Source organism: Ixodes scapularis, unplaced genomic scaffold (assembly GCF_016920785.2).
Source record: "Ixodes scapularis isolate PalLabHiFi unplaced genomic scaffold, ASM1692078v2 PGA_scaffold4__175_contigs__length_147842914, whole genome shotgun sequence".
NCBI lineage: Eukaryota > Metazoa > Arthropoda > Arachnida > Ixodida > Ixodidae > Ixodes > Ixodes scapularis.
This window is the reverse complement of record NW_024609879.1, coordinates 114,212,193-114,224,450: the sequence shown is the minus strand read 5'-3', so window position 1 is coordinate 114,224,450 and position 12,258 is coordinate 114,212,193. Positions and strand designations below refer to the sequence as shown.

Below are 12,258 nucleotides of genomic sequence, written 5' to 3'. Positions count from 1 at the left end.
CGGCAAATTCCGGTTCCTACAATCCGATTTTTACGAGAATGACGCATCCCGTCGACAAAGAATGAGAGGTGAAGGAAGCGGGGTCTTGGCATTTTTCACCTGATAAGGCGGCCAGTTGTGGTAGCTCTGCACGTCGGACCAGGTGGGCATGTTTGCAAAGTTGGACTCTTTGGAGTCGTCCTCGGCAACGATGAGCGTGTAGGCGTGGATCGGCCCGTGGCTGTTGGTGAAGTAGTTCTTGCGGAACACCACGCGAATCGTCGTCGAGGTGTGGCTCACGGATGTCGGGAAGACTGAATCGTTGGGCCGGGGCGGGGCTGCGTAAGGGACGCGCAAAGCAAACTTTCAGCACAGAATACAATTTTCGTGAAAAAGCAACATATTATGCTTGACCTACTCAAAGGTTCAGGTAATGTAAACAAGATAGCCCCATAGGGTCTGTAATGATCGCATGACCTTGACGTCAGGGTGGTACGTAAAACCCTGATGTTCAGCGACTCTTTGATGTAATGTGAAGTCACACAATGTTATGGTGTAACATGACCTCATGACATCACTTGATGCCACGCACACATACATGGCATGTGCACAGCTCATTCACAGCACATTGTGTGTACCGACAAGTTAATCAAATATGTATGATCTAGACATGCCTGAATTGTTTCCTGGCTCGTGAAACGAGCTCTGTACAAGACCTGTTTGGGACAGGATGCTCCCAGTATTAGGGGAAGAGCATAAAATAAAACTCACAAACGCGGTGTGTAGCAACGATGCTAGGTTTTACTAATTGGCCGGAGTATTCCATTTTTCTCCAATGTTCTCGACAAACTTGTAATTTCTCGATCGGAGAAAAATCGATTTATTTCAAAGCTCCGCAAGCCAGAGTCCTGGCCTGCAATACTACATTCATAGTTTCCTACATTTAAGAAAAGTAAAAGTTTTGGATTTGCAAGTTCAACGTAGAACTTGACGTTGTCTGGAAAGTTGGGAAGTTCTCCGAAGGAAGAGGCAGTTGCAGTTAACATTTCAAGCCTATCAGTGCTTAACGTCTCCCGTAAGTGGTGGAAGGTCTCTACGAACTCTAAATGAGAGAACAAGCAAAATAAAAGTGGAAAATACAAAATAGTTAAACAATGGGGAATACATGATTCGGAACACTGTAACAAAAAAGAACACAATTAACAATTTATGTAAGCGATACAAGTAGATGATCCTATTAATTCTAAACTCTAGGGATAAATCATGCGAAACATTTGTTAGAGTGGCAAAAGGGGACGCCCACTTTACAACGGTGATTCAGATGTGAAGAAACAGATAATGGGGGGGAGGGGGGTTATCAGCTGATTTCCGAGTACAGTGTTGTGAGGGAAGATTTTGTGAAAAAGATCAATGCTAGGAATCCTACGAAGATATGCGAGGCTGGGTAGAAACAAAGTGTTTTTCATTGATGTTACGCTAGCGTCGTTATTATAATTAGCCTTAATTAATTAATTAGCATCAGTATGTTTCTGGTTTCAAATGACACGACAGTCAAAGGGAAAAAGAATAAAACTCATACCCCAGATTGGCATGGTTTCTTCCCATTTCCCCTTGCCTCCTGGTCCAATCTTAGTGTGAGCTTGAATCTGAAATTGAAAACATGCAATTAAAATCCAATTAACTTGTTTTCCGGTTCACAATTCACACCACTGATTAGCTTGCAGTGCCCTTTAAACAGTTGTTTTTCACAAAAAAGTTGGTATACAAGTTGAATTTCTTTACATAGCTATGGTGAGCTGCGAAGGACGGCGCACGAAGTTGCTGCATCCGTGCACCTACGTCGCTATGCTTCGAACCATCTTCAGACTGCTGAAAAAGCAGGTCATTGGCAGGTATTCCGACATTCCACTTTTGTTTCAAATGTTAATATGGCCTAGATCTTGCAAACACAATTCATCATTATAAAAACAAATTGATTTAAGTCATACCAACAGAAACCTGCAATAAAAAGATGTGACTCATGCACCAGACAGTACGGCAGATGCAGCTCTCCTCAAACAAAGATACGAAGTTGTAAATGTCACGTTTTCGAACAAAGAAGGAAAAACAATGATATGAAACGAGAAAAACAAATTCCTTCAACAAAGATGCGTTGGTTATGGGCGAGCACGGAATCCATCGAAAGGGGTCGGCTCTACGATAAAATTCCTGATAGGAATTTTCATAGGCTTTACCTCGAAAACGTAGGTCCGTCCTGGAATGAGGTTGGAAATAGTGCCCCTCGTCTCGGTTGGGTCGAAAAGTTTGTGGCGGTAGGTCAAGGAACCCTGCAAAAGAAAATTAAGGGTCGCAATAAGCAAGCGCAGAATTGCATCATGGTTTAACTCAGTCCGACCACGAAGAAGGGATCGATCGTGAATCATTGTGTACCAATTAAAATAAAATGATTGCAGTTACTCATTCCTTAGAGTGCCAGTTAGACGACAAAAAGCTTAGAAGTTCACGGAGCCTTCTGCAAAACTGCAAGGCATGAAAAGCCTGCTCCTTTCGTTTTATTGTTTTTCCTTGTCCCCGACAACGTTCGGTTTCGAGCAGTGGTGAAAGGACAGAGGTCCAAATCGGACAATGCAGTGTCATTCCCAGCTTGAATACTGTGAAGGGAGCGGGTGTGTTGTGACTGTCTTCTGCACTGCAAAAAGGTCAAAATGACACGGCGATGTTTGATTCAGACCGCTCTGCACACCCCTATCTCACTAGCTGCATGCAGTGCTGTGCAAGTCACTGGCAGAAGAGAAGAAAGCAGCTTTTGTACGGACTTTGAGGGACAGGCTAATCTTCGAGGAGAACAAAAGTGATGTCTGCGATGCGAAAGAGAAGGTCTGGGTAAGGTGGAAGTTTCTTCTTTCCCTCCTCTCCGACTGCTTGGGTTACTTTGGTAATGCTGTACGCAACAACACCTCGCTTCACCGTAACTTGGCAAAGAGCAAATGCTATGGCCCCTTGTAGGCAATCAGAGCGGCGGACGCGAAGCTCGGGACAGTCCTTATCAAGGGTACGGGGGCAAGAGCTTAATCTAAGTAATTGGAAAAGAAAAAAAAGGAGGAACTTCCCTCTTACCCAGACCTTCTTTTGTGTGTTGTAGACATCGCTACTGTTTCCTTCGAAGACTAGCCTGTCACACAGCATTTATACAAAAGCGGCTATTCTCTTTTTCTCACCGTGGCTACGACAGCACTGTGCACAGCCAGGGATATAAAGCATAGTTGTAAGCCTCCCTCCGACACGTCAAAGTTCATAGACTTTGCTGTTTGCAAAGTTACGGAGAGACGGAGTATAGCAAGTAGGAGGATCAGTTTCGAGTCCTTGATTATGCTGAGTCATGTCGTCAACTGCGTTGTAAGAGAGCCTGCACACACCTTCATGTAGTAAGTGATTTTGAAGCCCGTCAGCACGCCGTTCTGTTCGCTCGAAGGCAACGTCCACTGCAGCACGATTTCGCTCGGTTTCAGTTCATAGGGCCCGAAGGTCTGCACCTTGCCGGGCACTGCAGCAAAACAAAGCGTCACGCCGAGGGTGTCAATATAACAAAAAGGAAAACAGCAATGGGGAGTTGCAAAGAAACATCCTGCAACTTTCAGAAATGCATGTAGTATGGCTAAAAGACAGGGCTTCTTTAGAGCTCCCAAGCTCTCTTCGAAATGTAAGCTGCCGCTTTTTTTTTTCAGATCATTCCCGCCAGCTTTAAGCACCTATATGTTGTTTTGTGTGGCAATGAAAAATGGTATTAACGCTGTTTATTTTGATTGAGGTTCTCTAAATATTTTAAATATTCCTCCTTTAGCAATCAAGAGAAAGGTCCCTAAGGGTGGCTGGGAACTTTGTTGGGTGAGTTAAGCACACCCCTAGATTCTAAGTATGATTCTTTTTCAGTATTTATTATTCCCAGTTTGCTATGAATTTATTAGTTGAGCCGCAGATAATACTGAAATAATTTCAAGCTACTAGGAAACAAAATGTCCAGATTTAACAGTCTCATTTTTCTCAACAGCCAAAAATTCAAGTTTTGCTTGGCTTAAAGGAACACTGATTCCCATAAAAAATTTTGGAGTGGCTAAATAGGATACATACGCTGCAAGATAAAATTTCCACAGAAAAAAAAAAGGTGTTGCAGTATTCATGTTTCAGGAAAACATTTTGTGAGACTAATTACTAATTTCAGGGTTGACATCTTGAAATCGAAGTTAGTTTTGGTTCTGCTCCCAACACAAAATATGTCTTGCAACAATAAAATATTGAAGTAAAAATTCCTTTTTCTTCGAGGTGGGGGAGGGGGAGAGAAAGGGGGGAGGATTTTATTTGTGATACAAGCGGCCCATTCAGGTACTTCAAAAATTTGTTTTTAATACAACAGTCACTTCGAGAGGCAAATTTTAAGTTAAGAGTGAAACTGAAACCTTGAGATGTCGCCCTTAAAAATGAAAAGTTTCTATTTCAGCATTAGAAAATGTGTCTGCTGACAGATATTGCCAGTATCCCTACATCACACGAGTACAACGTACACCTGCTCAGAAAATAACTGCTAGTGGTAACTGTCTGATAACTGTCTGGCGCTAGAGGCCTAGTCAGGTGACTTCTACTGTTGCATTGTCCTGCAGCTCCAAAACAATTCTGTATGGTTTCAAGTTTAAAATAAACAAAAAAACAAATATGATTCCTACAGCATATCCCCCCAAAAACTGACAGGGATTTTTTCGCAGCATAACTAAACAAACGACACATCACCGAACGCTCGACCACTGCCCGAACCTGATGCCAAATTTTCGGACCTAACAGCTACCCCGTTCAAAAGCTACAACTGATTTTCTGAAAATTTGAATGAAAAAATGGGGCCCCTTCTTAGTACTTAGCTCCATGTTTTGAAGGGCTCCAAAATTTCGGAAAATCACATATAGCCTTTGAATAGGATAATTGTTCGTTCTGAACCTTTGGCAACTGGTTCGAACCAAGAAACTTCAGCAATGCATAGTTCACTTTTTTTGCGGAAAAACGAAACAAAAAACTTGTAAATGTTTTGGGGGTGCATCCTGTATCTTGCGTTGCTCACCCGACTCGAGGGTCTGGAAGGTGCGGGAGACGGGGAGGCTGCGTCGCACGGTGGAGGTGTCGTAGCCGCTCATGACGGCCACCACGAAGGTGTAGTTGTGGTGGGGCCGCAGCTGGGTGTGGGAGATGCGCTCGGTGAGAGTGAAGTTCTGCACCAGGGTGCCCCGGTGGTCCAGGTACTGCACTTCGTAGCCGTCCCGGTCCCCCGTGGCACTTTCCCAGACCAGCGAGATGGCCGTGTCCGTCACCGTCAGGGCCTTGATGTCCTTCACCGGGTCCGGAACTGCAAGCAGGGATTTGTATCAAGCTCCGGGGAAGTGGAGGAGAGGTGTTACGCGGTCAGCTGACACACCCTGCTTCGACTTAGGATAAACTGCAGTGGACGCTATAAGTCGTACCAGCCTATCCAGCTAGTTTCACGTGACAATGCATGTCACTGCCATCCTCCCAAAGGTCATGTGACGCTCGCAGGGCATTGGACTGGCTTTGATATGGCTCGTAGCATCCTCTACAGCCCGTCGTAAAGCTTAATGAAGCACAGTCGGTGCCCAAAACAGTAAATTTTTTTACCAGTAACTATCGCCGGACGATTGTGCATGAGCGCAGTGTTGTGGTCTGGTGGCGAACCCGGACACTTCAGTCTGAGATTATGTTAAATAAATGTGACCATATGGCTCAAAAATACAAGTCAAATGATGCTAAATGACACTAGCTGTCTGTGCAGTCTTTACTGCCCTGCTCCTATAGTCGTAGGACGGGATGAAGCAAGCTCGTATGATAAAATAAAATGTGAATGTCAAACATACCATATTTATTTGAATATAAGGCGGTCACGATTATAAGGCGAGGGGGCAGTTGAAGGACCCAAGAAAAAGAACAAAAATCGTCATATTGCTCTACAGAGCTTCAAATATAAGGCGGGGTATGACTTTGAGATTACGGATTTTGGAAAAAAACCTCGCCTTATATTCAAATAAATACGGTAATGAAAAGAAGCAATGCGCAAAGTGGTTGACTTGCTACGAAACATTTGTCTGTAAAGGCACGAAAAAGAGAAGAGGTAAATTGGAGGTAACAAAATGGAGGCATTAATAACCTGCATATAAAAAGTGCAAAATCTGGAGAGGTGATCAGGGAAATGCATTGTTGCCATATGACCACATCTAGACACTGCAGCATTAATGCAGTGCAGTGCACTGCACATAAATGCTGCAGCATGCTACAACATTTATTATAGCAGCATGCAAGGGCTGTATATTAGAACCTAGCAATGGAGCTGCCAACAACTTTCATCAATAATAAGAATAAACAGATGGCACGTCATTAATAAATCATTCCCCCTTCCGCGGTCGAGTTTTTCTTTTCAAAAGACGTACCTCAGTGGTCTTTTCATTGTAAAGGAGCACTAGAAATAATCATATGCACAGAGTTTTCTTTTTAACTATTTAACGGAAGTATGTTGAGTGCTTGCAGGCTGTCCAAAATGAAAAAACATCACAGGGGAACACTGAGGCCGAAAAGTTGTTCCTTTCTTTTATTCAGCTTTATTTTCGCGTGTCTGCTTCCAATCAACATTCTGGCAGTCTCAGACTTTGAACCGGAGGTATACTTTACAAAACGTCTGCATTGAATGGCGAGTTCTCATCCTCTAATTTCAATTCTGAGGGGTGTACGAAGGGGTGTATCTCGAAACAACCCATTCTTATTTGAACCCTTCTCGTTTTAACCAATTCGCAAAACGCCCTTCTCGTTTTAACCTTTCGCGTTTTGACCCTTTCTTATTTATACCCGTCTCATTTGAACCCATTCTCATTTGAACCCTTCTCGTCTGAACCCATTCGCAAAACACCCTTCGCGTTTTAACCTTTCGCGTTTCAACCCTTTCTCATTTGAACCCGTTGTCATTTGAACACCGTAGTGAGGTATAGACCTTTGCAAAAAGAGCGCTCTGGCCGCCGCCATTTTGCGAATCGAGCGACCCCTATCAGCCAGAAAACCGGCCTGAGCTGTGGAAACCCGGTCAGCGTGACTCCCCACCTGCATTTTGCATTTGGAGTTCGGCGGCTTTTCTTGGAAGTTCTTATTTTGTTCGCCTGTTTAGGATGCTTACCCTTTGTATGTTATCTTCCACTGTGAGAACCAGGGAATACCAGGGCTCGCAGCCCACTCGGCCTTCGCAGGAAACGAACGAAGAGAGCGAACGTCAAGCAGCCCGCGACGCAGGCAGTTCGACGTGCTTGGAGGATTATTTCCGTCGAGATAATCTCCAAAAAGCCTTCCAGGCTGTGTTCCGGGTCTTCGAAAAAACTAGCTGATAGGGTCGGGTCCGGGGTGTGGCGACGGAATAGACACGTTTGTTCATTTGCTATGAAGCTGTGCAAAAAAGGAGCTCTCTTCTACATGTTCCCCAAAACACGCCGGATTCCATCCGATCGTCGTGAAGTGACTATCGTCGACACTGTATATTAGATATGCTGTGTTATTTGAGACCTTCTCAAATCCTGTTCGGATAACGCGGCACCGAGGGGTATTTACAATATATTTTTTGTTCGATTGATGAGACTCATTGAATTTTATGTTGTGGGCGGGGAATATCCATGCAGTACGGATATCCTGTGTGGTCAAATATTTTGACCTTTATAGATTGAGACGGCTGAGTGTACGGTGCTGTAAAACAATGAACATAAAATGAAACAAACATTTAAGTTGCATTTGTTCTGTCGCGCACGGACTCACCAAAACAGCTTTCATTTCTTTGTTTTTGTTCCCAAAAATAGAGCACCGCTTTCTTAAAGACCTCTATAAATTATGCTCGCCACAGAACACAAGATAAAAAAGAAACGCGGCAATTCGGCCGCCACCAGCGTCCGGAATTGTGCCAACGCAGGCTGCCACAGCCCACTGACGAGAAACTCCACAGCTCAGTGCAGTCGGGCAACACTGACGTACACTCTCAAAACCAGGGACACGCGCGCTGTGACTCACTTCGTTCGAGACTGCCGCTGGAAAGGTCTATAGAAAGAAGGAAAAACAGTTGAGGATGAAGGTTGAAGATGAAGCGAAGCGGCACCATCTCTTGCATAGCACATGAAACAATTTTCCTTATGCCTGCGTGCCACCCCGAGTCTGTTGGCGTAGCTACGTGGTCACATGGTGACGTGGTTTCAAAAGTGCTAGCGCAAATTCGGTACTTCATTTCTCTTCTATCGCTGTATGTCGTTAAGATGTCGTCGTTTGAAGCGGATGGATCATTGTGCTAGTCGTGTGTTATTGCTTGTAAGGCCAATTCGGATGGTCATTTTCCCTGAAAAAAAGTTTTCATATATCTTCGGCAAGAGCGTTCGCGTGGTCAAAGGCTGGCGGATGCAAGCTTTTCGGGTTGCGCTTCTCAGGCGTGTACCGGCAATTTACCTGCAGAACTTTTCCCGAGCTCCAAGAGGTCGGGCAGCTTGTCTGTTAGACTGTATCTGGTATCGTCACATCCGAATCGGGATAGGGAACCAAACGAAACAATGCTCGCTGAGGCGGCAAATAGCGGGTTCGAGTGGCAAACAAAGCCATTGAGACAGGCACCCTTTTGTGCTCTGAGACAAGATAGCAAAAACAACGAAGAGAAAGATAATTCATGTTTCAAAAAAAGTCAACATTTTTGGAAGAATTTATCCAGCCTGAGCAAGGTATGTTTGTTCTGAGACATGGGCTGCATCATACATCACTTTATTTTACAACTCTGTAATAACAAGGTATTACACCGCTGAAAAAAGAGTATGCATAGTGATGCAGTTTGAAACTTGAACAAGCATTACAATTTCAAGGAGGGTGGGTGCAATGAGAAGACTGAGGATTCCAAAAAAGGTACTAGAAATTTGAGTAGATTGTTCTGATAGCCCCGATAACGATACTATGCATGCGCAAGGGAGGCGGTGGCGGAGTATCGGGTATCGTTATCGGAGTCATGGGAACGATTTACAAAAACTCTCTACTAACAGTAAACAGAATATGGAAAGCGACGCTGGCAAGCCTCCGTGGCAACAGTTGATCGAAAATCCAAACAAAGTTTATTGAAATTTGACGCGCGTGCGGGCAGCACCACACTGATTTATACATCTGCCCTTTCATTGATTTTATATTTTAATATTCTGTCAGCTGTACGGACTGTGGTAATGCCAACATTTTGAAAAGTTTTGTGAAGCCGCTTCTGTTTACACACATCTCAAAGAGTCGTAATTTATGTTGTTGGTGTATGCAGCGTGCTCATGGTACCATAGAAGAAGTTAACAGAGCTCACTCGCGACCCAGTCAAATAAAAGTGCCAGTTCATTGTGCTTTGCATTCGGGTGGAGATGTGATGCGCCGCTGGCGCGTTTTTGGTCGCCGGTGCCACTGGCAAGGGCTCGAAGGCAATTAATTACCCGAATTTGCCATAAATACCGCAGAAAGATTGCGAGATCATGATGTTGGATTAATTTGGGTTCGAAATGAGAGAGGTTAAAATGAGAAAAGTCTTTTTGACAATGGTAAAAACCAGAAAGTATGTTTTGAGAAAATATGAAATGAGAAAGGTTAAAATGAGAAAAGTCGTTTTGAGAAGGGTCAAAACCTGAAAGTTTGTTTTGAGAACGGTTTAAATGAGAAAGGGAGAAACGCGAAAGTTGTTTTACGCTGGTTTGAAATGAGAAGGCAAAAACGAGAAGGTAGAAATGTGAACGGGCTCATATGAGAACCACCCGTACGGAGCCTGAATCCAAAGAGGCGGCTAGTACTCCAATTGCCGCCACCAAAGGAGCGACCGACAGTGGCCTCCTCCGGCAGTGTCAAATTTCGAAACAATAAATAGCCCAGGCAAAGCGAAACACTGCACAAATAAAGCAAATACAGTTCCCCAGAGAGACACGACAGACAGACCTTCCGGTGTGCACACAGTTTTGCGTTTAGGCGGAAACTTTCCAACGTACAACTGCTGCCGTACAGCGGTGACTTACAGAGCCTGGTGTGGCGGTAGATGGGGACGCTGTAGACGCCGCCACTGATGGTCCAGATGCTGATGTTGTAGAAGCGGCCCGGCACGAGGTTGTCGAACAGCACCAGGCGGTTGGTGTCGTTGGACAGCTTTTCCTGGGCCGGGATGCCCGTGTCGCTCAGCTGGAACCGATACCGGTCAAACACCACGTGACGCTGCGGCGTCGGTGTGAATTTGATGCCAAGGGTGCGGGTCTCGTGCTCGTCCGCCACAATGTTGATCACCGAGTCGATGACGGGCACTGCGGACGCGGAATCGAAACGCACAATGTCCCTGCTTTCTTTTCAAAGAGACTCCGCATTTTCTTCGTGCAAATCTACACTTACATGGTGCAATTATTTTACCAGAGAGAACAACTGGTTCCGTGGATGTCCGTAGGACATTCGTGGGACGGTGGGGCATACCGTGCACAGAACCATGTGTACAGAATTTGGTGCACAGAAGTGTACAATTGTGCAGCAGAATGCTTATCCCAGACAGAACAGATGGTCACGTGGACGTTTCTTAGACGTCAGTGGGAAGTTGCGACGTCCTGACAAGGTTTTCAGAATAAGGTCAGCAATGAAAATATTTTTGTTTTTTCCTATCGTGTTTACTACAATAATAGGAATTAATTATTGGTTGGAATTTCTTACTTACCCAACAAAGTGCTGCATTGGACTACGCAGCATATTATTTCTTATGGCAGATGACTATGAATGTCTTTAGGACATTTACGGAACATCGCAATGTCTCAAAGAAATTTCCACGGATCATGTGCGCTATCAGGAATGCCAAATTTGCCGACTTTTCTGTGTTGGATTTGTTATACCAACAGCAAATTCTCATATCTGAGGTTTTCCGCTTGTAAGAGAAGTGTTTTTTAGCATTTTGATATATAAAGCAAAAAGCTATTGTAACCCAAGTTCTTCACATATAAGGGACAGTGCAGAGCACTCACTGGTCCTCGTCTGTACCCCGATCCCCTCGCTTCGAACGTCATGGCTGACGGCATAGAGGCGAAAAGCGTACAGCTCTCCTGGCTTGAGGTTCTCAATGATGACGTTGATGTTGTCACCCGTGCGCGTCGTGTTGGCGGGCACCTGTGGAAGAATGAACAACAGAAATGCGATGTGAGACTGCCCGACCCCTTACACAATTGGATTAACTACCACTGGGTTACCTGCACATTCACTGTCTCTTCAGTCACATACTGCGAAAGAGCCATAAAGCTGTCATATTATGTTTACACTCGAGAACAGAGCAGTGCACCATGTAACGACGTTTATGCTTGTCCGGTGGCAAAGCTATAGCACTGTTGAGCATTCTCAAATGGGCTGTCGGTTTTGACCAGACGGTAGATTTGAAAGATCACCCGATACACATTGGAATGTGATCCAGCAAGTAAGATGAAAATCAATGTGTGAGGACCAATATAGATTATGCTTAAAATATTGTGAAGAGTATCCTTACATTTTCTCCTGAGACTTATTATTTGTCATTCATACGTACCTTATGATTCTTCTCAAATACCTATATGCATTGTAAATTCACTACTGTATCATAAGCTGCAGTTGTGTCAGAAATCTTTAAAGGATGAATAAGTATGCTTAAAACGTTTTACAATTTTCATATAGTACTGTTTTAGAGTGTCACCCCAAACTCATCAGTTCTTATCATAACGATTATAGTAAAAGATTGCATAACTAGACGGCCCACGCGTGATCATACCTGGTGTGACTTTTGCGCCTGCGAATCTCTCACGGGATTGTAGACAATGATGTAGTAGTCCACACGACCTGTCGGCACCATCCACTCGAAGGTGATGTTCTGGGAGTCCAAGAAGTGCCTTACGTGCTTGATCGCATTTGGATCTGTACGAGAGAAGAAATGGTGAATGGAAGGCTTCCTCTTTTACGGTTGGGCTGATGAGCATGATATTACACACATTAACTTCCAGGTACTCCGTACATATGACACGTAGAACATTTGATCTGTGACGTAAAGTTATTAACTCGGTTGAAGAATTGATCAAGGATTTGTCAGCAACTTTGGCGTTAAAGGCCGACGTACACTTCGCGCTTTCCACTTTTGCCCGCCTCCTCCTTTCCTATATCCTCTCCACTTTTTACCTTGCCCCAACTTGACTTCCCTGCCAACTTAGGAGAGGGGAGCGC

The 12,258-nt window shown here is 44.4% G+C and overlaps 1 protein-coding gene across 1 annotated transcript in view; it reads right to left on the bottom strand.

Annotated features, from left to right (window-relative positions):
- LOC8039647 (tyrosine-protein phosphatase 10D) overlaps window positions 1-12,258 on the bottom strand; it is a 133,555-nt gene that overhangs the window by 20,696 nt on the left and 100,601 nt on the right. The window contains 8 exon segments of the mRNA XM_040218018.3: window positions 100-317; window positions 1,559-1,625; window positions 2,214-2,306; window positions 3,396-3,523; window positions 5,084-5,365; window positions 10,065-10,343; window positions 11,043-11,184; window positions 11,813-11,955. Coding sequence (XP_040073952.1) covers window positions 100-317; window positions 1,559-1,625; window positions 2,214-2,306; window positions 3,396-3,523; window positions 5,084-5,365; window positions 10,065-10,343; window positions 11,043-11,184; window positions 11,813-11,955 — 1,352 coding nt within the window.